Genomic DNA, 23,641 nt, shown 5'->3' with positions numbered 1-23,641 from the left:
TTTAATGACACAGGAGGGGCCAATAACATAGTGTGGCCCCCAAGACATATTTCATAAATAAGTAATATTGAATACAATGTCAGCTCATGAATAAGCCACGAAATAACCGACATTGTACCACGCGCTTTCAGCCTCACTGCTTCCTGTAGGAGCCCAACACGTTTCTCTGCGTCACTGGTCATAATTGCCCGCGTTCCTTTCTGAAATGGTGGCAGTTTAAAAGAACGTTTGTAACTTGTCGCCCAGGTCCCTCAGCCCTGACCCTTAGGGACGGGGGTGGGGTGGGGAGGGGTGGGGGGACGGGCACATTTGTTCCCTCTTAGTGTGTGTTCAACAAAACATCCGTGAAGATTGTAAGCTTGTCCGCAGGAGCAGGCTGTCTTGTACTGGAAAGAATACAGCCTTTGGGATTGGAAGCAGATGGGTTTGAAATTCCCTTCTGGCCTCTCTTTCCTCACCTAGAAAACGGAGCGAGCGCATCGGTGACTCCCTGTCAAGAAAGGCCCACGGGAGAATGACATGCGATCGGTAGGTGTCTGCACGATAAACTGACTCGGAGGAAAGTCCTCTCCCGCTTCTCCCCGTCCTCGCCAGGTCCGGGTGTGGTTCACCAGGAAGCCCTCTTTCCTCGCGTTCTCCTGGTCTGCCTTCCCTTCCCGATCAGATACTCCACCTTCTCAACCTGCACCGTGAGGGCGAGCTGGCAAATGGAAGCTGTCCACAGGACTCTCCAAACAAGAGGTTTTAAAATATTTTTTTTTACCTCCTCATTAAACAAACTAATCGAAATGAAATAAATTCCGTTTTAGAAATCATTCCTCAAATTAAAAAAACAAATAAACAAAACCTTACTAGTAGCGACACCACCAGGATTGTGCTGCCTGCCAACATGGCCCTTTGCTCCCCAGAGGAGACTCGCAGTGGGGTGGGGTGGGGAGGGGGTCCCTCCTGGGGCTCAGGTTCAGCTGAGGTGAAGAGGGATGCTGAGCAGGGCCTGGGGGCACCCATTGAGCCGCTGTTGCCCCCTCTACACCCAGACCCAGGGAAGTCAGCACCCAACAATGCCCACCCTTGTGGTAGAAACCAGCACCCTTCCCTAAGGCAGGTGTGTCTAGACTCAGGACCCAGGATCGCCTTGGAGAACCCATCCCTGGACCAAAAGTCCCTTGAGTGAGGGGGGACCCCCTCCGCTCCGGGAAAGATCTGATGGTGGAGCCTGCAGGAGGCTCTTCGGAAAGGCTTCTGCCTGGCCCAGGGCTTCTCTTCTTGGGACGAAAGCAATCCTGCTTTGTTTTTGTAGTTTTGTTTTTAATGGGCACTGGGGATTAGGAAGAAAAGGAGGAAGTTAAATGGAGAAATTGTATCTCCCTCTTCCTGTAACTTTGCTTTTTTCTTCTTCTCCATAGAATTCAGGATTTTCCCAGGGCCAGTCCCTGAAGAGGAGCAGCTTAGCTTCCGGTTTAGTTGCTGGTTCCCCACCTTTGTTCTTCTCCTCTCTTTAAATCTGTAACAGGAGGGTGACCATATCAACACCATGGGGTCATTGTAAGGATCGCTTAGGAATGCGTGGGAAAATGTTCACACATAGTAGGTGTTAGATAAATATTTGTTCTGAAATCATCTAAGACAACCCCTCCCTCCCCTCCAAATTTAATGAAGAAGGGTCAGAGGAGGGCCGAACAGCTCAGTTTGCTTAGCACATTACTTGGAGGATTAGAATCCAAGCGTCCTGGTGTCTGTCCCAGTGCTCTCTGCCTGTGGCTCCGCTGTTTACTACTTCAAATCCAGTGGGCACCACACGTTTGGAGGGGGAAGACCCAGTTGGAATCCCCAGGCTTTGCCATCTCTGGAGTTGACTGATCTTGGGCCATTTATTCTGCAAACATTTCAGTGCCTGTGATAGTATAGGGGACACATGGAATGCAGGCTAAAAGGGCAGCTATGCAATATGCTGTTGGGGTGAGGCACCATTGGGGTGCTTCCCTTCCCAGGGCTAGCCCGTCTTCAGTGACTAGACTGTGGAGGCCTCTAAAGGTTCGGTCCAGGGGCTTCAATTCAGAACATATCTTGACTGGGACTTTCTAGCTACACAGATTCTCAGGAACAGTTGAAGGTTTTGTGGGGACTTTGCTGTGGGGACTTCGTTGCAGCCCAGTTCCTCACACTGCCTGCTTCTTGCACCATCTCCACAGGTACTGATCTCGAGAACACTAAATGCCAGAACCACTCAGCATGTCCAACCTGGGTGGAGCACTCTGGAACTAGAAGGGCAAAAGGAACATGAGATTCATGGTTTCAATCTCGTTTGCTTTGTGCACGTATTGGGCCAAACATTTGTGGTTAAGGGTGTAAACGAAGTAAATCGCTACCACATTAAGCCTTCTGATAAGCGGGGGCCCTGGGGCCCGCCCTCTCTCTTTCCCTTCAACCTCCTGCTTGCTGGCCACCCTGAGAGCTGCCAGAGCCCTGCTAGGTTTCCATCGACCTCAGATCCACAACACTCTGCATCCACCAGCCTGTGTCTTCCTGCCTCCTGCATCACTGCATGCAGCTGTGTGAGTCTGATGAGGGATTTACGGATTAGTATCAGACTGATGGCCCTGAGTTGGATTGGGCTGGGATGCTCTCTTGATCCATAACTACTTCTTGATATACAGTTCTTTCTAATACATATGAGGCTCACTGGATTTCTCTAGTCAGCCCAGCCTAACACACTAGATTCTACGCAGAGTATGACACCAGGAAAGGCTTATTAACAACGATATGCTTGCTGAAAGTGAGGACGCGAAGCCCTTGCTGATGAAGATCTAGGATTGCACCCTTCAGTATGGATGATGACAACTCAGTGTGAAGAATGGCGTCTGTCAAGTGATCTGGGTGCAGTTCTGCCACGGCCTCGGCATTTAGCATTGTGAGGCTCGTTGTGGCTATATTTGCATTCTCTGATAAGTAAGAATATTAAAGATTGTTCACTAAGTGCATATTGGCACATTTCCAAAGTGTCCATTTCAGTTTTTTGCTTAAATATTGGCTTATTTTTTCTTATTGAGTTAGAGGAATTATTTATCTCTTTTGGGTAGAAGTCCTTTATTACACATATTAGGATGTTTCAAAATGTTTGTGGGAAAATGGAATGAGAAGATGGTGGAATTTTTCATGAAAAACTTTATGCCCCTTTTACGCCCCTCATATTTCAGAGGCTCACTTCCCCCTTTCGTGGTTAGGGCTTTTTGTGTCCGGGCTAGGAAGGTTTTGCCTTTTAGGATGTTGCCTTCGCCTGTCAAGTCTTCTAAAACAACGTACCCAATGTTCCCCAACAACGTGTAGTCTTCTCCACCCTTGATTTCTCTGCCTCCCGTATAGAGTTGGATGAAGTCTCTCTAATCAATATCTGTGTATGGTAGAATCTGGAGAGGAGATATTGCTTTTGTAATTAGGGAGGCAAAACTGAAACACGCGAGAATCATTGAGGTTTTCCTATCAATTCGTCTAGGTCTTAGAGCACACAGTTTATTAAAAAGTCCCCACCCCACAATATCACCTGCACCATCATAGCCCTGGAGTGAAAAGCCATTTCCTGTGTCCAGCTGGTTCCACTTCTTTCAGTGGTTTCCACTTGTCCCGCTTCTGCTAGTCTTCAGCCGAGGCAGCAGTCACCAACCTCAATCAACCTTCTGCGTCCACAGCACCGGCCCGTGTCTCTCTCATGCTCCGGCAGGACTGTGGGCTTGATCTCCTCTGCGCTGTGCTCTTTGTCCCAAACAGGCCCGAGCGGCCTATCGCATCCCACCTGCCAACAAGGGGTATGTCCGGGAAGCGATTTTCTTTTCACTCCTGCTACCCCAAAGCAATTGCAAAGACAACAGCCTTCTCTTTTAAAAACTTTTATTAGGCATTGCTAGATGATGACATTGCATGATGTGCTGAACACACCATGTGAGTAAGCAGCACGCCATAGTGATCCATACACGAAAACGGTTCAAACAGTGACAATCAAAATAGTTTGATTCGCATTAAAGTTTTCAGCCAAGAGAGATCTTATCTCACAATTAAGACTACTCTTCCATTCGAGATCAACCAACCCCAAACAATGTCAAAAGCCCAACCACAAAAAAAGGGCCATCGGGGCATATTCAGAATTCCAAAATTTGACTCCGAGATACCAGATATCCACCTTTTGAAAGACACGCCCCTAAAATTGCTTGCAAACCTCTGGGCTGCATTTACCGCCAGCAGTCAATGACAGTGCATGTCCTCAGGAGCGCTACCTGGACACACATCCACCGGAAATTCTTGAGGTAATAGATATTTAAAATTCCACTGCTTACAAAAACAAACAAACAAACAAACAAACAAAAACCGGTTCATTTTCTGGTCCTGTCCAGCAGGACGTATCTGTTGGCAGGATTCTTTTCTTTTTATTTTTCTTCAAATATTTAAACGTATGTGCATGTACAACCTGTCTTTGCCATTTCTAAACACACGGTTGAACTATTCATCACACATTCATCAGGAGAGGGTGAATTACAAACTACGGTACATGGAGAATACAACAAAACCAATATTTTGTATACAGTGAAAACAAAAGGCACTGACCAAAAAGAGCTAATGAACAAATTGTACAGAATGGCTTGGTGTTGGAAAAACCTGCTGTAACATGTAAATAGCAAACACCATTCCAGCATTAATGCAGAAGAGCATTACAAAGACAACATTGCCAAGGACAAGTTGTAAGAAATGGGTCAGTTAGTTTCCTGAAGTAGCATATAGTTACTTATTTTTTAAGCTACTTTAATTTTTGTGTGTGGCAATTTTTTCCTAGAAAGATCTATAAAGTCTGCTAGCCATTTCAACTCATTTGAAACTTTAATATTCAATGTCCTTTTCTGAATTTTAAAGAAATTTTGGTAAGAATGGCTTCAATTCCTAGTGTTTAGTGTGCCATTTTTTTAATACATTAACAAATATGAAAAGTAGATTTGAGAAAAACCTGATGGCCTAGAGATAATGCAGTGGATTAAGCAAATAAATACAGCCTAGATACAGCCCTCAAAATAGACTGTTTCATTAGCACTTTAAATAAAAGAGCACACTCACAAAAATATATGGCTCTTTAAGATAATAAAGTCAAGTGAAAAAAATAAGGCACTAATAACATATATAAATGTTATATACTCTTATCGCACAAAATATTGTATGGAAGGTGTGGGCTATACATTAGTGCTATGGGAAGATAGGAATAAACACCAAGTTTACCTGGCTTTTATTCAACAACATCTTCCATTCTTTTCGGTAACATTTGAATACAAAATGATGGGGGACCATGTGCACTATGCTATGAGCACAATGCACTGAAATAACAGCATGAAACTCCAATGCTGTTGAAGAAAAGATGATTACTCTAATAAACTAAGAAATTAAGATTTTAGATATTCCCTATTTTCTAACGTTTTTACCTCCGTAGAATTCTTTTTCCTACACATACACAAAAGATTCTACCCAAGGATATTAATACTGGCTATTTTCTTTATTTTACTTCTACCTTCTATCAAAATTCATAATGATTTCTTTTATATAGTTTTATGGATAACAAACAATAATAATACTAGTGAAATGTAGATCTTTCACAATATCATTGACAAAGCAAAGAAAATTAGTTTTAACCAGGTTCATTTAAAACATGATATAGTATTTGGAAAATGTCTATATTTCATGGGGAATAAAAATATATGTAATGTAATTACATAATGAACAAGATCTGGTACAAACTAGTGGTGAAAATCATTTTTAAAACAAAAAAATTGTTTTTCATTTTCTATTTTTATGAGAATACAATTTAAATGAGATATACAATGGTAATTAAAATAGTTTACAATTATTTCTTACAAGTACAAGTTTCTGGATATTCAGCGATGCCAGAGTAAATAACCAGTTTTCTTGTTAGCATTTTATATTCTTTGTGGGAAAAGAGAATGTGATTTATCTCCTTGTAGTTTTGCAGTAGGATATATGTATATAAATATGTTTCATGAAAGTGTCTGATACTCAATTTTATTTGAAATATAAACAACTGACTCGTGGCTTTTAGTCATGTGTTGTGATCATTTAATTACATTTTAATGCAACTGTTGTTAATGTTCCTTTTACACAACATTGTTTTTTGTGGTCTCAGAATTTACGAATTAAAATAGCTTTTTATGAGCAACATGATTGTCAATTAGTTCTCATTTCAAAAATCTGTAACAGATTGTCCTTGGCACGGTAAATGATTATCTACAAACCCATTGTTCTAGATTTTATCCAGAACATAAAGAAAGTTGCTTTACTTTTAGAAACATCAGTTCAATATCATGATGATGAAAATGATCAAATATCAAAAGTAAACTACTGCAGGGTTGCCATATGGAATTTCAAAACAGTATTTCTTTGAAGTCGACAAGAGAAAGGGCTTGTAGTCAACTGCTAAAAATAAAACTTTCTATACATTTTCTTTATAAAGGAACACAAAGAATGCTAATTTTATATAGATGGGGAAAAATCAGATACAGTACAACCGTATTTGTACATAGAGGACATATGTTAGCAAACGTTCACTTGTAGGATTTGGCTGGATTTTTGAAAATATTTCCCCAGCTTACGTTTGCTGCAAAAACCCCATACATTTGCAGCAAACCAGTGACCAACAGGGCAGCTTGGCAAGCTGTAGGGGAGAATTTGAAATGACATAATTTCAGCAATTTCTGGGGCCCTTTAGCAACCAAGTTTGACTATCCTCTGACCTTTCCTTGTCAAATCTTAAACCGATCCTAAATATATCTTATTTTCTTCCTAGTTGGAGCGTGGTTTTCATCTGAATCATATCAATGAACAAGTTATATATTTCCAAACGACAGATGGTTTCTCAAGAACAGGTCTAATGTCAGTTACATTCAATGTTATTAACTATTGATTATCAAGAAATTCAATGACATCTCAAAAGCATGAACCTAAACCCAGTCCCAAGGTCATATTGTAGGGCATTTTGCTGAAACAAGGCCAGAAAGCACTTATTTGGCTACTTTGGATGTCTATCCATATGGTTCTTCTGTCTAATGAGCCAAAGATAATATTGATCTTACAGTATTCATATATTAACTCCTGAAACTTAATTTTAAAGTATTATTAGGCCCAATGAGCCATTTGACCTCATCACATTCATTTATTTCTTGAGAGCAGGCTGGGCAAGTTTCTCTCATCAAGGATTAGAAAGTGTTTCAGACATCCCCGATGCCTTTCAAATTTGCAGGAAAACCAAGCCAAGGTAAATCATGTTCATTCCCAGAGTTAAATTATGGTGTCTTTTCAGTGTTTGAATTTCACATCATTAGAATCAAAGGGTGAAAATTTATTTTACACTTGAGTGAGATAGGATGAAGCCTGGGGATGTGAAAATAAATAAATAGATAAGGTGATCAGGAAATGTGTGAGAAAACACAAATATGATGTTAAGGAGCACGGGTACCATTTCCCAAAGCCAGACAATCCTTTAGGTATGACCGATAGAGTGGAGTGATAAGAATGTGGCAAAGACCTGAAGAATAAAAATATGTTCTAGACTAATAAATCTCTCAAATCTAAGTGATATAAAGTTTAGCACACCTAATAATATCCTTTAAAAGACAAAAGGAGGTACAGGGGGTGATGGTGGCAATATTTTGCCTATTAAAAAATAACTTATTGCCTTTAAATCCATATTGTTATTATGCTCAAAACAGCCATTTCTTTTGCTAATACAAGGAAGAGAGTTTATAGTACACGTGACATGTTTCTAAAACTGGCAATATGAGAGGTGAAGGCTTCAGCTAACCTTCCAAATAAGCTTTTTCAAAAGTGTCTTGTATTGTGACTCTTCTTTCTATTTGGGTGACGTGAACTCATGTTTAGGCTTTGTGACAATGATATGCATTTAGTAGGTTATAGTTTGGAAGGTGGACTATTAGTTCTGCCCACTAAACCAGAGTCACAAAAGGATTCCACTGTATTGAAAAGTTTCTATCGCATTATTTCAGATTAATCAAAGAAATAACTAGGGATATATATAAAAATGTGATCTTGTGAAAAAATTCTCCAGAGTAGGAGTGATGTAAATTATTATGGCTTGTGCAAACAAAATTTGTTTAGGCTGGTTATTGGTGGTAGTTTTGATATACCATGTTTCCAGGTAGGAAGCTGCTTTACGTTTTCATGAAATAACAAAATGCAGTTAAAGCTTTTAGCAGAATTCACTCATCTAATATCTCAAGCAAACATTCCAGCTAGGTTGTTAGGTGACAGGAAGTAAGTAGCAGTTGTTATGTTTCTGGATTGATCTCTGGTACTACTACAATTTCAGAATTCTATGACATGTGTTTCAGGTATGTTTTCCTTGTTTAAAATATCTAGTTTCTGATCCCCTTCAAATTGAAAGAGGTGACACATATCTCCTAACACTGTTATTCTACTTTCTCCATTGAAATATACACATGTCAGTTGCCTTAACTTTGTCAGTAAATTACTTAAATGGCACAGATATTTTAAAGTGCATTGTTGAATTTTAAGGCTCTAGCATAGCTAATAACAGACAAGCAAAGAAAAAGTTGAACATGGGAAACTTTACCTTCAATGATTGGGACAGATGCTAGTCACATATACAAAAAGAGAAGCACACAATTCCATGTGAAGACTCACATCAAGGCCTATGTGTAACTTAAACAGCAGACCCTGTGAAAGCCGGAACCCGGCAGAACGGCCTCGTCGTTCCAGGTCTCACAAGCAGTCTACCTTTGACCACATTAAGGGGCAAATCTTTTTAGTTTTCCTTCTCTGACAGGTTCCTGCCTTCACGGGTTTCATTGTAAAATTAAAATAGAATTGGCTTTTGGTTTGAATTTTCTTAGTTTTGCAATTAAGAGTATGTCAATTAATGTCACGTAGGTCACTCACTTTTTGAATTGGTCAGTTTAACAGGCAGCGAGAAAAGTTCCTTGGAAGGGAGAAGCTGGACCGAAGTCTGGGCAAATACAGTCTCATTTGCCAGCAGCCACGAAGGCCTGGGTCAGCGTCCGTCCTTCTCCCCATCTGCCCTCTCTTCTCCTTCAGTGAGAAGTCGCTAAAGTCACAGAGAGGTGGAGAAAACGAGGCTGGAAGGGCCACAGAGACCAAAACATCGACAGCGCTTTGTTCATCATTTGGGCCTACTGCAGTAGACGAGCCGCACGCCACGTTCCAGGGGGCTCTTATGTGGAAGTTGGATCGAAAGATACAGGCTCACCTGGGCCTCTGGGACTCGGGAGCTGGTAGGTGGTAGGACTGAGAATTTCCTGACAGGTACCACTGAATCCTGAGTTACAATTAAAGATAGCATGGTGTAACCCGAGTGGTACTTAATTACCTGTGGTAGTTTTCCTGCCTATTCTAGTAGGACACAATAGTACCAGGAAGCCCACCTCTCCTGGTACAGGATATTGAGCCGCCTCACCTCTTCTTACCTCATAGACAAATTCCTAGGGCATTATTGGGATTCGTTGCAAATAAATGTCTCCCATGATTCCACATTGATCAATATGCCAGCAAGCCCAGGCATACCTAGAGTCCAATTTTTATTTTTCTATGGATGTTTAATTGCCAGCATACTGCTTTTTACTTTTTTTGCTCATTGGTATAATCCAGATCCTCTGCGGAACAACAGGCATGAACATGGACAGTATTTTTTTTAACGTGACAAACATTTTCAGTTTGCTGGACTATGTCATTTGGATCCAACAAGTTTTAAACTAAGCAACACAAAATTTGATGTAGTATTTCTCCCTCCTTTACATACATCTTACAGCATTTTATTTTTGTTGGAAAAGGATTAACTTTACAATTGTTGGCAAGGCATTTATTTGGTTACTCAAGCAGTGGGAAAATTATCTGAAGAAGAGGCTTTCTTGACAGATTGATGAATTCCTATAGACCCCTCCCCGCGCCTTTTCTCCCAGAGAAGGGTATCAATTATATTACTCTGATCTCATTCACTGAAAATGCATTAAAATATGGTTACAAATATCTTATAAAAACCAAATTTAAAAATCGATGGAGATGTTCACACAGGGCACAAAACTATAGGCAAAATATTTTCATGGGTACCTTGTTTGTAATAGAGAAGGAGGGGGGGGGGGAAACAAAAGTCCCTTTGTATTCCATAGGGGCTAATTAAAGAAATGAGCACACTGCCCCACAAGGCAGTGTGCAGCAATTTACAAAAGAATGAGGTAATTCTATTTAAAGTCCTATGGTAACGCGTTCACTGATACATGAGAAAATGAAAAAGAAATCACAAGAGACTAAGGATATTAATATTCCATCAGGGTAAAACTAATGCACACACAGACACGTTCAGGTACATGCACACACACACACGCACACACACACATTTGCAGACAGTGTCTGAAGCAACACCTACCAAACCATGAACAGTGGTCACCCCTTAACAAGTAAGGGGCGGGATAAGCAGAAATTGTTCTACTTTACAATTCGATAGTTTGATGTTATTAAAGGAGCTTGTATTAAATTTAGAATAAAAACATGTAAAAGTGACAAGCATTGGATAAAAAGATATTTATGTATGGACACTCAACTTTTTCTAAGGTAGTTTTTAGAATTTACTCCAAAAGTAACTTCTATAGTTTCACCTTCAATATTGGCACTAATATAATCTATTTTATTTTCTTCTTTTTAAGACTTTGATAACGCTTAGTAAGAAAACAAAAATCTCACAAGTAATGATTTTAACGCATCAGCAGGGAAAGACCAAATATATGTCCATTTGTAACGAGAGAAACAAATACATTATTTTTTAAATCTATGAGATAGAAAAAGGAAACACTGTCTATCACAGTGCTCACTATTCTCAAGCACTGATAGAAACAGCCTTCACTGTTTGATAACAGACACCAGCAGTTGTCTAAATAATATATAAAAATACCTCCAAAAGATAAATTATTTAAAGGAATAAAAATCCCTGAGTAGGCCAAAGACAACAGACACAATAAACTAAGAAAATAGATTATCTAGACCAGAGAGTATATTATTCAATCAGTTGGTATAAATGTATGTGGCACATGTATTCATATGCAGTTAGGGAATATTTTCTATACATACATATGTATAACATACATGTACATATTCACTCAATTTAGCATTATGTTCAAACACCACCAAACTAAGGCCTAAGTCCAGGAAAGATATATTTACAAAAAGTACTTTATAATAAGAAATACATGGATTTAGGCTAGAAAGTTTCATATTTTCAGTCTTTATACTAGAGCACCTGGAAGAGCCACTCAATAAATATTTGTTGAATTACAGAAAGACGGATGGATGAATAAAGGAATGCAAAGATGAAATTTTGAAATTAGAGCATCATTTTTTCTTAAGTTATATTTTGGAATATAGGCTATCTCCAAACCATTCATGGCACTCCCTTCTTTAATTGAAAATAGACAATTGAAAATTGTCTAGAAGCTATAGTATAACTATTCTAGTTATTATCCAGAAAAAGAGGAAAGCATGCTGGCATTTATCTATGTGAGTAAACTTCATAACAACAGACTTTTTAGGTCAAACAAAAGTGACAGATATTCCTAAAGTCTAAAGCCAAATAAAGACATACTGTGCATGCTAATGCATGTTTTATCACATGACCTATTCCAAGTCAGACAAGGGTGCTGGCAAATAAATGCTGCCTGTAGGGCAGATAGACAATGTTAAGGATTTGGAAACAAGGGGAAGCTTCAAGTTCTTTCTGGGTGTTTTCGTCTGTCCTGCTGATGAACTTTTGTGATGACCACAAAGGCTCCTCAATTTGAATACCTGATCGTTCCTTGTTTTTAAAGACTTAACAGCTTTATAAAAACTTCCTGAAAACATTTCCTTCATTTTTTTGGCTGCTTTCTCCAAAAGCAGTTTATATTTTAGATATACCCATGACAACAGAAATATTTCTTTTTATCTTTCCATAGAAGATATCAATGGATTTGAGAAGAAAACCTCAGAAAACCCCTTCCAAAGTACTATTTATTTTTATGACCAACTCCAGGATAAATAAAGAAGGGTGTTGACAGGGAAGAAGGTAGGGCATTCAATAATGTAAAATGTTGACCCAAACAGAGTTATCAGTAATTACAACCTGATAAAAAAGTTCACTGGAATAGGGATTTGTTTGAAGACTGAAGCAGTTCTCCCCACACCAAACTTGCTTTTTGAATGAACTAATTCCATGGAAAAGGATTTATTCATAAAGTGAAGCGTGCATGCCACTGGATGAGAAATCTGAAAAGACCAAATGCTCTGGTCTTGAGAATTTTCTAAAAGCAGCCAATCAGTTTTGCCAGTAGACAAAGTTTGATAACCCTTGGATGACATTGCATAAGTCTGTGTGTGTGCATATGTGTGATAAAAAGGGAGAACAAGAAATAGAAAGGACCAACATCCAAATAGCCTGTGTCCTAAATTGACTTTAATTCAGCATATTACCAAACTATGCCCGTAGAGGAACCATCATCTTTAAATAGTGCTATAAACATGAAAAATAGTGTAGAGGCATGGAACTAGACAAGCACAAGGTCATTGGTCTAGCTTTGACATAGATATTTATATACACACACACTCACACCCTACACATATGTACCTCAGCAACTCATGGCTGTTCTTCTTAAGTTACTCTCATTAGTTCCCTTTTGGGCATTGAGATGTCTAGCAATTATAGCAAATATAGCATCAGCAATTATGAGTCATCAGAACGGATGAATTCTGCTGTTCAGGCCACAGATGAAAACAGGTGCATATGGTGAACTTCATCTTCGGTAAAATGGCCTTGCTCATTGGTACAGATGGGACCTCAGTTATACACACTGAATGTCACAAGATGGCCTGATGGAGGTTCAGGGCTCAAAGACAGTCCAAGCAATGCTCAGGTGAGGCGTGGTCAGAACCATTCTGAGGATAACTGATTCTTAATGAAAACAGTTTCTTCAAAGAACCACAAAGAAGGTCAAAGTTATGATACAGATGCTTATAGTTTATGAAAGTGACTTTTTTTTTAAAAGCAGCAATCTGTAGTGGGAAAGGGACCGGATACCATGTTGGGGGCGCACCGTCGCTAGAGGCATTGTGGCCTGCAGAGGACCAAGGGAAGACCAGATGGTAGCAGGTTCCTCTCAGTGGTTTTCCAGGTCGGACTCACATGTGGGTGTAATTCTGCACAGCTCCGACCCGGACCGGCGTCGTTCAGATGCGTTCATCTGTGTTTTACCAGTGCATGCCTGTCCGTGACCGCTTTCTCTGTTTTTTACAAAGGCAATAGATAGGAAAGACAAATAAACCTATGGGTTTAAAACAAAGAGAGAGATTAGAATTCGACAGGAGGAGAAATGTTTTGACTTATATATGTTCAACTTCCCATTTTGAGTTATTTGTACACTATTGTTAAATAACCCTGACATGGCAATACATAAAAATCAAAAGAGAAGAGAGACCTGTTATAAAATTTATTGACTTCTAATACGTTCTAATACATCTTTATTCTTTGTTAATGAATTTCCATTGGCACTCCCTCTCTGCACTTTTAAGAACCTCAGCGATACCAGTTTGAACATGGGATATTGTTTTCTATCACAATATCAAACCTTAACTTCTAGTCTTTATTAACTCGCTGCCAGCAAGTCAATTCCTATGCGCAGTAACCCTGTGGTTTTCTGAGGCTGTACCTCAGTTTACAGAGTAGAAAGCCTAATTTGCCTCCTGAGGAGCACCTGATGGGTTTTGAACTGCTGACCTTGTGGCTAGCAGCCAATGTATAACCCACTACACCACTCCTTCAAGCCTTCATGATTAGCCACAGTCATATGATTTTCACATTATGATGTATGCACTACAGGTTCAGGAAGTATGACATATTAGTTAAGAGTCAGGCTTGATTCCCCGTTCCCAGTAATCTTTGATATCCTCGATTGTAAAACACAGATAACCATAGTATCTCCCTCATAAAGTCCTGGCTCACTGCAAGAACTTAAATGCCAGCTACTTTATAATTCTATCTCTTCTGCAAATGCATTATTTGCCAAATATGCCTACGAAAAATATTTAATTTGGCAAAAAAAACAAAACAACAACCAGGAAAATTCCCATCTGCTACACTGAAAATGATCAAAAAAACCTTTATCTGACACAATTAATGTAAAATTTGCTAAAGCAATGGTTCTCAAAGTGTGGCCCCTAGACCAGTAACATCAACATTACTTGGGAACATTTTAGAAACATAAATCCATGGGTTCTGACCAAGATCTAATGAATGAAAAACTCTGGAATTGGCTCAGGAACCTGTATTTTACCCAACCCTCCAGGTGATTCTAATGTATACCAGAATGTGCAAAGCACTGCTGTAAGATACATTATTTTACTATACCTGTACAAATAAAACTATACAAATCACCAATACCCAAATTTTCTATTTCAGTGCTCACTGAAATGCATTCTGTGTACATCAAAGTGATCTTTGTAGAGCAGACCAAAAACCAGGGTCTCAGAGCACACAGGAGCGCTTCCCTGCCCCCACCCCCCAGGAGCTCTTTTTATGCTCCAATCTTACTGAAAGTTAAAACATCTGGGTTCTGGTCTACTAGAGTCTTTCATTAATAGAATTAATGAGAATAATAGTATTAGCATGTACAAAAAGGGTAACTGTGTAGACTGCAAAAAATGCTATACAAAGACCTTTTATATGAAGCACACTCCTCTGAGTCTGTAAAACATATCCCAGTGGTCAGTTTACAAGGCAACGCTCCTCCTAATAGGTCTGTCCCTTGAAAGCAAATATGGACTAGAAACCATGTCCACTTACTAATTTAATTCTTATTACCATGCAATATGCTCCTATTGTACAGCCTTCGGAGAATTCTAGTGCTGGATACATGAAGTATTTCTTACCGATTACAACTGCGATGGCTCCCAGCGCTAATCCCACAACCAGGAGCAGCGGTGCGACGCACAACTTTCCAGCTGGAAACGAAAGGCAAAACCATGGAAAGAGGCTTAAAAATCATGTATCCAAAAATGTCCGCAGTGCCCTTTTAAATCCCACAGTGTGTGCTGCTTGGAAAGGGCTCTGATTATAAGGAAGAGTCTCTTTGCTAAGGAAATGTATCCGATGAATGGGCACATTAACCAAACATTGATAGCAACAGCTTATCCTTTGCAAACAAGAAAATTCGACCAGGACCATTTCTCTTGTCACTTTCAGGTCACTTCTGTTTGTCAGTTTTCAGAGTCGAGTCTACTCTGCACAAAAAATAGACAGCTAGTACGTGTGACAAGGAGTTCTACTCAAACCTACCACTGGAAAGGCGATTTATAAATTACTGAGTCTAAGGAAAATTAACATGAACACTGACCAGATTGAATTACAAATGGCACATTCCAATGGTTAGAGAAAACACTACCATACACACACACACACACAATAGGTATGTATTGCTGCAAGCTTTGCAAGTGACTCAGTTGATCAAATTTTAAAAGGAAACACTTAAGAACAAGAATACTAAATGCTGATGAGGATGTCAAGTGTCATCCGTCTGCATTTTGCCCCCAAACAAATAACTGAGCAGACGTAATAAAAAACCAGTCATTACTAAATAAAGTAAGGAGTCCACAATCAGAGTCCCCTGACTGTGAAAAGGGATAGCACCCAAACTTAGTATCTTTTCATTGATAGTAAAACTTTGACCTTCCAAAAAGGCAAATTCAAGGCTATCAAGTGAATTCTGATGGCAGGACCTTTTGCATAACTAAAACACAGGTAGAGGGTGAGCATGAGAACAGGGATGCTGCAGGAGACGCACCTAGCTGATCAAGAATGAAATGGGGCCTTGTTCCACACACTAAAGATAGTGATTTGGAATAACCAATTATACAAAGTTAAAGAAAAGAATGTAATGCAACCATTATATTGGAAGTTTGTCAGAACAATATTAACTTTTCTACTCTTAAAAAACAGTCTTCAGAGTCAAATTATCAAAAGTATATAAAATATAGTTTTTAATATCTAGTCCCCAATCCATTTCCATCTAGTCTATTCCTGTGCATAGTGACCCTTTTATGCAGTTTCCCCCAAATGGGACATGCTGTCCTTCTGGAGTGAGGGCCGGAGGGGGAAGAGGACTCGAACAATCTAAGGGAGGTGCAAAAAGAAGGTATCTACACTTAATGCTGGATCATGAGTTATGGTAGCAACGTTTTTAACTGCCCGGGACTTTTTCTCTGAGAAGCGGACAGTAGCCAAATAAATTTAGGGACCTATGCTATATAGGGTTTCTGAGGCTATAAATCTTTATATGAGCAGACAACCTCATCTTTCTACCAAGGAGAGCAAGTGGTGGGTTTGAACTGCCAATTCTGTGGTTAGCAGGCAATGTTTACCTGACAGCCCCACAGGGGCACCCATCTAATCCCAAAGATCACTCAAACACAAAGTCTAACCACAGGTTTATACTTTCACCAACGGCAAAATTCAATTAAGTAATTTTAAATCTCATTGGACAATTCCATTTGGCACCCTCTTAAAACTAGGCTTATGGGTTTAGGATGTATTGGCTCTCATATTTTAAAAGAATCTGTTTTCCTTCTATACATGTAGCTCAGTCTGCTCATTCATATTTTTTTTTCCTAACAACTTCCAAATACATTACAGTTCAAAAAGAAGTTTGCAATTGGTTTTCTTGTGGTCATAATAAATCAGGGTTAACCCCCCACTTCTTCCTTGAAAGTCTACTTAACTCAAAAGTAAATATTGGTTTATTTGAGTCTATTTACCTCAAAAGTAAATGTTGGTTATACAGCTACACATCATACAAGCAAAGAATGAGAAAAACAAAGTGAGCCATCAACAATAGTCTTGACTCTACTGAACGCTGCTGATTGTGGAAAATTATGTTTAACTATATCTTGGTAAGGAGTTTTATAGAGAGTATGTAAATGTTTACAAAGCAATGCCACTGGTTTCTACAGGCAAACATTATTAAAATATGTTTTATCATTTACATAATGTAAATGTACCATTAACTTCAGTTTTGTTCTAATCAACCACAGTAAGACTTTTCACACAGTTGGAGGGAGATTTCAAAACAGAAATAACCTAGAGGTAATGGCAAAAACCCAAACCAAACCATACTCACTGCTGTCAAGTCAATTCTGACTTGCAGCAACATTACAGGGCAAGGTAAACTCACTGCCCTGTGAGTTTCTGAGATGGCAACTCTGTACAGGAATAGAAGCCTCATCTTTCTCCTGAGGAGTGGCTGGTGTTTTGAACTGCTGACCTTGCGGTCAGAAGCCCTAAGTGTAACCACTGTGCCACCAGGGCTCTGGGAGAAAGGTAAGCAGACATATACAAATGTTTTAATGAGGTAATTGGGAAAAAATACACAGAAGCACAAATATGGAAGGTGTGAAAAAATATATTGTCAGTATTGTACACAAATTCGAAATATGGCATTACACAAAGGTCAGGTATCTGGGAGGTGATGCTCTGTGCTGTTAGGGGAGAATTGGGGTGAGAGATGTAAAAGAGCCAATATATAAACATTACACTGGGGTCATGAAACTCCAGTTTGTATGCCATAAAGACATTTGACATTCATTCCACTGGACTGCCAACTGTAAGATTGGCAGTTCGAAACCACCAGCTACTTCGAGGAATAAATATGAGACAGTCTAGTCCCATAAGGAGTTAGTCTTATAAACCCATAGGGGCAATTCTACCCTGTCCTATAAGGTTGCTACAAGGTAGAACTGCCTCGATGGCAGTGAGTGTGTTAGCGTGTTCCATTAACTGTTAAATGGTAATGATTAATATGAAAGAGAAATATAATGAATGATCTATCAATTCCAATGTTACAGTGTATGGAATTCAGCTATCAGGGCTCTGGGATGTATGCTGATGTCACCGTTCCAGATCACAGCACGATGTACTGTGCTGCACATCCTCCATAAGTGAGGATGTGTATAAGACATTAGGTGGGTCCCGTTAATGTGAAAACAAACATGACAGTGCCGCTCTAGTTAAACATTTGAAAGACTCATGACCAGAACTTTACTGTGTAATTGTTACCTCATTTTTCAAAAAACCAAAATCTGCTCGCTTATGCCAGTGATGCTCTGCAAAGACATTCATGTTTTTCATTTTGATTTCAAAGGGTGACTATCTCCTTCGCTGTTTTTGGAAAAGCCCTTACTTGGAACAGGTGCTCCGAATTCTCATGGCTCTTAGATTTCTCAGTTCCATTATCACTACTTGTTTCCCAAGGAGCATCCTGTAAGTCCTGTAAGATACTCACCACAGACTGACCCTCGAACTAATCTCCTTAAATGAGGTCTCTCTGGGAGGTAGCGATATTTGCATCCAAATATACTGAGGTTTGATGTGTGGTCTCCAAAGAATCGGAGCTGGCGATATCTCTCCCCACATCGATAACAGAAATTAGTGTTGCACTGTGAACAAGTCATATGGTCACAACCTTCAGTTCTCTGGATGTGGATCTGTATCCGTGGAAGACGGAAAGAGAAGGAAATGTTACACCATTTTAAAAACTGTATAACACTTTTTAATAAGTTCCTAAATAAAACAAAATCCTTGATAAGTATTTCTGAGGCTGTCAATTTGCTTGTAATCAACAACTGCAACTTTATTTGTACAACACACTTCCCTATGTTCAAAGTTGGATAACGTGCTTAGCACTCAAGCTGTTCACTTATTTTGATCAAGACACAGACAAACCTCATAGAAAACTCTTATCTTTCCAGACACACATCCATCTCAGTGCAAGAAGCAGTGCAAAGCGCTGCTTAAGTACATTGTGAGCATGTTGAGATCAGCAAGAGCCAGGGACTTGGGGATAGGAAGAGATGAAGAGTGTTCCTTGAGAGAAGGGGTTAATGTAACACTCTTTGAATATATATCAAGGGGGAAAAAAACTCTTTTTACTAAAGGGAACCAGAGCGGATAGAAGTGTGCCGACATACTTCTTTGGTTTCTAAATCTAATGTGATTTGTCAATGTTTGAAAAGCTACACAAAGCCATCCATACCACTAAGCAACTATCTTCCATTGTTGCAATCAATGGCATGTAACTTCACCCTCACCTTTAATGCAACAAGGGCTTTTATTTTGGAGTCTACCATATACGCAATGTGGCGGTTCACTGTTGCAAATGCTACCATCAGGGTATTGTTCCCTAAGATATCATTGGTTCCTTGACTCAGAACCCTCAAAGACACGGTGCATAAATTGAGCCACCGTTATCTCCCGTGTGTGCCTTTTCTCTTTGCTTAGGTGAACAAATATTAAGGAGAACTTTAAAATTTTCGCCACAAAATGATTTGGTCGCATCCCCTCTCTCATGTGATTAATGCTGTGTTCATTAACATAGGTTGACCTAAAAGCGTGTTCCCTTTTCACTCTACTGTAGGGACGTAATACATTCAAGCCACACCTCCCTCTCTTAGTCCACAGCTCAGTATGTGGCTTCCTATCTACTTTCCTCTTTTCTCATCTAAAAATACGAGAAATCAAATGTACACATAATGTCACGTCAACACTCTTGATTGTCTACCTCTTCACGTAGGCTGATGCTGTCTGGAAAGAAGTGCCTTCCCAGGTAAACCCGAGTTGTTGTGAGTCAGAACCAATGTGACAGCACCCTCAATATCAACAGCTTCTAGTCAAGAGCACTGGACCATCATCATTTGGTCAACAGAAGCAAAACTTAACGTTTCCTGATATGGTGACCTCATGCTCTGAAAATCATATTTACTTATTTTTTCTGACAGTCTAGTTAGAGTGAAGTCGGGTTTCGTGATGCCTAGACCATATCCAATCTGAGATTTGAAGGGTTTTCTTTAAGAGAATGACGGTAAATGAAAAATACAAATTAGGTACTCGTCTGAGAAGGGTTCTTTGCCGTCTCCGAGGCGTAAGCTTGTTAATTTCTGGTAAATCTGCCCCAAGTCACGCATTTTTCTTGGGTTTTGCTGCATGTTTCTCAATGATCTATGTCAGTGATTGTCAACCTTGCTAATGCCGCCATCCTTTAATACAGGATGTGGTGACCCCCAACCATAAAACTATTTTCGTTGCTACTTCATAGCTGTCATTTTGCTACTGTTATGAATCAGGAGACCCCTGTGAAAGAGTCATTCAACCCCCAAAGGGGTTGTGACCCACAGGTTGAGAACAGCTGCTCTATGTAGTCATACTCATTTAGCACAGTGGGTGGCATTAAAAAATAAGAGGTCTTCGGGTCTCCACTCCACACCCCCTCCTTAGCATCGGTATGATTGTTTGTGTTGGGTCTTCTGATGCCTGATACCTGACTCTATCAACACCTCATGATCACATAGGCTGGTGTGCTTATTTCATATGGGCTTTGTTGCTTCCCAGTTAGATGGCCGCTTGTTTAACGTCAAGCCTTTAAAACCCAGACACTTTATCTTTTGATAGCTGGGCACCATCAGGTTTCTTCACCACATTTGCTTATGCACCCATTTTGTCTTCAGCAATCATGTGAGGAAGGTGAGCATCACAGAATGCTAGGTGATTAGAACAAAGTGTTCTTGCATTGAGGGAATACTTGAGTAGAGGTCCAATGTCCGTCTGCTACTTTAATACTTCACATATATATACACAGATCTATGTCCCTATCATTATATATAAATATATTTATATATGTATGCACCTGTATGTATACATCTATAAATGTCCTATGCCTCCTAGTTCTTTCTTCTATTTCCTTTTACTTTCTTCTTTTCCCACTATCATGTTCAACCTTCATCTGGCTTTCAGTAATTCCTATCGGCTACATTGCACTTGATCAAGCCCCCATCCAGGTTTTCTAAGCACTCCTTGCCCCTGAGTTTAGATCACGTGTTGTTCCCTTATCCATGGGTTTATTGCCTCCCCTCTTCTTTCCCCCCACCTCCTCATCGCCCATGTCCCCCGGAACCATCGTTCTCGTTGTTTTCTGTGAGAAACTAACACTGAAGGAAATATGACGAGGACTATATTCCCTAACTTATAACAGAGGGAATCTGGAAAGCTGGTATTCCATGGTAGGAAAGCCACCACTTTGGTAAGTAAGAGGTAAGGTCCAAGTACATCATCCTGCTTTAAATGTTCCCACAGATTCTGCCCTTACAGCTATGCTGCCTTAAAGTGGGCACATGGCTGACTATCGCTCCCTATAGATGCAGACATCCTTCTGCTATCTCTTCCTGCATGTCACCCAACCCCCCTCACACCTTCCCCCAATTGCAGGTATTAGGTTTCCTCACCTGTGAGCTCAGGGACCTTCATGTAGATACCACCCAGCTTGTGAACGTGTAAATATTGAATATGCATGTCTTAAGGCTACCTACAAATGTCCGAAGATAGTAAAGGCTCTCTCTTACTTCTCCCAGTTCCATATGGACCATCAAGAGGAGCTGAGGTGAGCATGCTACCCTAAAATGTGTCTGACTCCTTTATTGTATTCACTCTCCTATCTTTCCATCCTCTATGACTTTACTATAATCTTTATTTGTTATGACCGTACATTTGCACCTTCTGACCCTTCAGTTGTTGGAGGATGGTTTCCTCCGACAGTTTGCTCCTTGGGATTATTTATCCTGCCTATCTTATATAGGCAGACATGAAAAAACAAAAACAAAAACCTATAAATAGTTCCAGTTTTCTGTTGACTTTTATGAATGTTTTCCAGTTGAGTCTGATGGGATGCCAAGCCCTGCCCCTTAAGTCTGTTTCTGAGATTTCTTGGGGACTTCATTGCTTTGCTGCTCTGTTGCATTCCCTTTGTATTTTGCCCTGGTGTGTGTGTGTGTGTGGTGGTGAGGGGGGTGTTAGACTGGAAACAATTCCCACACTGTGCCTCCAGTGTTGTCCGTCATAGTGCTATGAGTCAATGAGGGGACACCGTGTCCTATGGTGGGGCTGGCTCTACGGTCCTCTCTGTGCATTGACTGCTCCAAGCAGGAATATCGTTCTCAGGGCTTGGTGGGCCAGGATGCAGTTCTCTCTCTCTCTGCTTCCCTCTTAGTTTGCTCCTGTGTGCTCTCAGCAGACCCACCCCTCTCCCCGAGCTGTATCTTCAGTGCTGTCTTCTGTAGCTCATTCTTCTGGGGAGGGTGGTTCACATAGCTCGGATTGGGGCTGGCCCAAAGCCCATCTGTAGACAATTGTACACTCCCTCACAGAAGGGTCACAAGGAAGGGACCAGCCAGTCAGGGTGCAATACAGCACCAATGAAACATACAACATTCCTCTAGTTCTTGAATGCTTCATTCCCTCCCCCACTATCATGACCCCAGTTCTACCTTACAAATCTGGTTATATAGCAGGTACACTGGTACAGGTAAGAGCTCTCAACACATGGAATCCAGTACAGACAAACCCTTCAGGAACAATAATGGAAGTAGTGATACCATGAGGGTAGAAGGAAGGTGAGGGGAAAAGAGGTATCTAATCACAATGATCGACATATAACGCCCCCGCCTAGAGTTATAAACAACAGAAACATGGGTTAAGGGAGAGCGGATGGTGTAAGATATGAAAACAATAATTTATAATTTATCAAGGGTTCATAAGGGTGGGAGGGTAGGGAAGGGAGGAAAAAAATAAGGCACTGATACCAAGGGCTCAAGTAGAAAGAAAATGTTTTAGAAAGGATGATGGCAACATATGTACACATGTGCTTGACACAGTGGCTGTATGGATTGTTAGAAGATCTGTAAGAGCCTCCAATAAAATGATTTAAAAATAGAACAAAAAAGAAATAAGACAAACTCTTACTAAACCCTGGAACCATTTCTGATTCTTCTTTATATCACCTGAACACTCAAGAGAAAACATGTTGGAAAACAATTTCTGAGCACCTCAAACAAAGTTTCACTTCGTATATGTTCAATGGTTAGACTCTACATTGTCTTTAATCTAAAACGGAGATAACGAAGCTTCACAGATTTCCTGATAACATGGCAGTGCCACAGGTGACCTAGAAAGGAAAGAGGACTAATATTTAGTTAGTGCCTTTTCTGTGCCAAGCATGGAACATGGATTAGCACATCTAAGCCCGTAGCCAAACCGTAAGATGGGTATTCTTATTCGTAACCCAAGTGTGGAAAAGTGAGCTGCTCAAGTGGCAGTTCTAGTGAATGGACAACACACGTCTCTTTAAAGGCTAAATAGCCTCTTGTGAACCTCTGGGGAAGCCAGAAGGGCGATGGTATTCTTGTTAACAGCAAACTACTTGTGACAGCGAAGTCACACAGACCCGCTCTCCCTGGACAAGACATACGTGAATCTTGTTTGTTTTTTTCCAGGCACAACTTTTTAAATTTTTTTGTTTTGTTTTTAAATCAATTTAAGAGAAATTGGGTGGGTCTAGAAGCTGCAGTGGTCTAAGCAGCAGCAAATTTGTGCATTCATCCTTTGTTGTTTTTGTTTAAATACATTTAAATGATCACACTGCTGGCACACCTCATTTGCATGAAATTCTGCACCATACATACTAAGTGTAGTAAAGTTACCCCTCCCTCC

The 23,641-nt window shown here is 40.1% G+C and overlaps 1 protein-coding gene across 1 annotated transcript in view; it reads right to left on the bottom strand.

The window, feature by feature from the left end:
- Positions 1–3,868: 3,868 nt before the first annotated feature.
- The window catches only part of RNF217 (ring finger protein 217), a 153,307-nt gene continuing 133,534 nt past the window's right edge, over positions 3,869–23,641 (bottom strand). Inside the window, exons 5-7 of the mRNA XM_013004499.2 lie at positions 18,390–18,591; positions 14,986–15,057; positions 3,869–13,382 (exon numbers count right to left, since the gene is read on the bottom strand). Of these exons, the coding sequence (XP_012859953.1) occupies positions 13,309–13,382; positions 14,986–15,057; positions 18,390–18,591 (348 nt within the window). The 3' untranslated portion in view covers positions 3,869–13,308. The remainder of the gene's footprint in view (positions 13,383–14,985; positions 15,058–18,389; positions 18,592–23,641) is intronic.

This window comes from Echinops telfairi, unplaced genomic scaffold (genome assembly GCF_000313985.2).
Source record: "Echinops telfairi isolate 266 unplaced genomic scaffold, ASM31398v2 ScPeMD7_3533;HRSCAF=4204_0, whole genome shotgun sequence".
Lineage (NCBI taxonomy): Eukaryota > Metazoa > Chordata > Mammalia > Afrosoricida > Tenrecidae > Echinops > Echinops telfairi.
The sequence above is the reverse complement of the archived record's forward strand: the minus strand, read 5'-3'. Positions and strand labels throughout refer to the sequence as shown.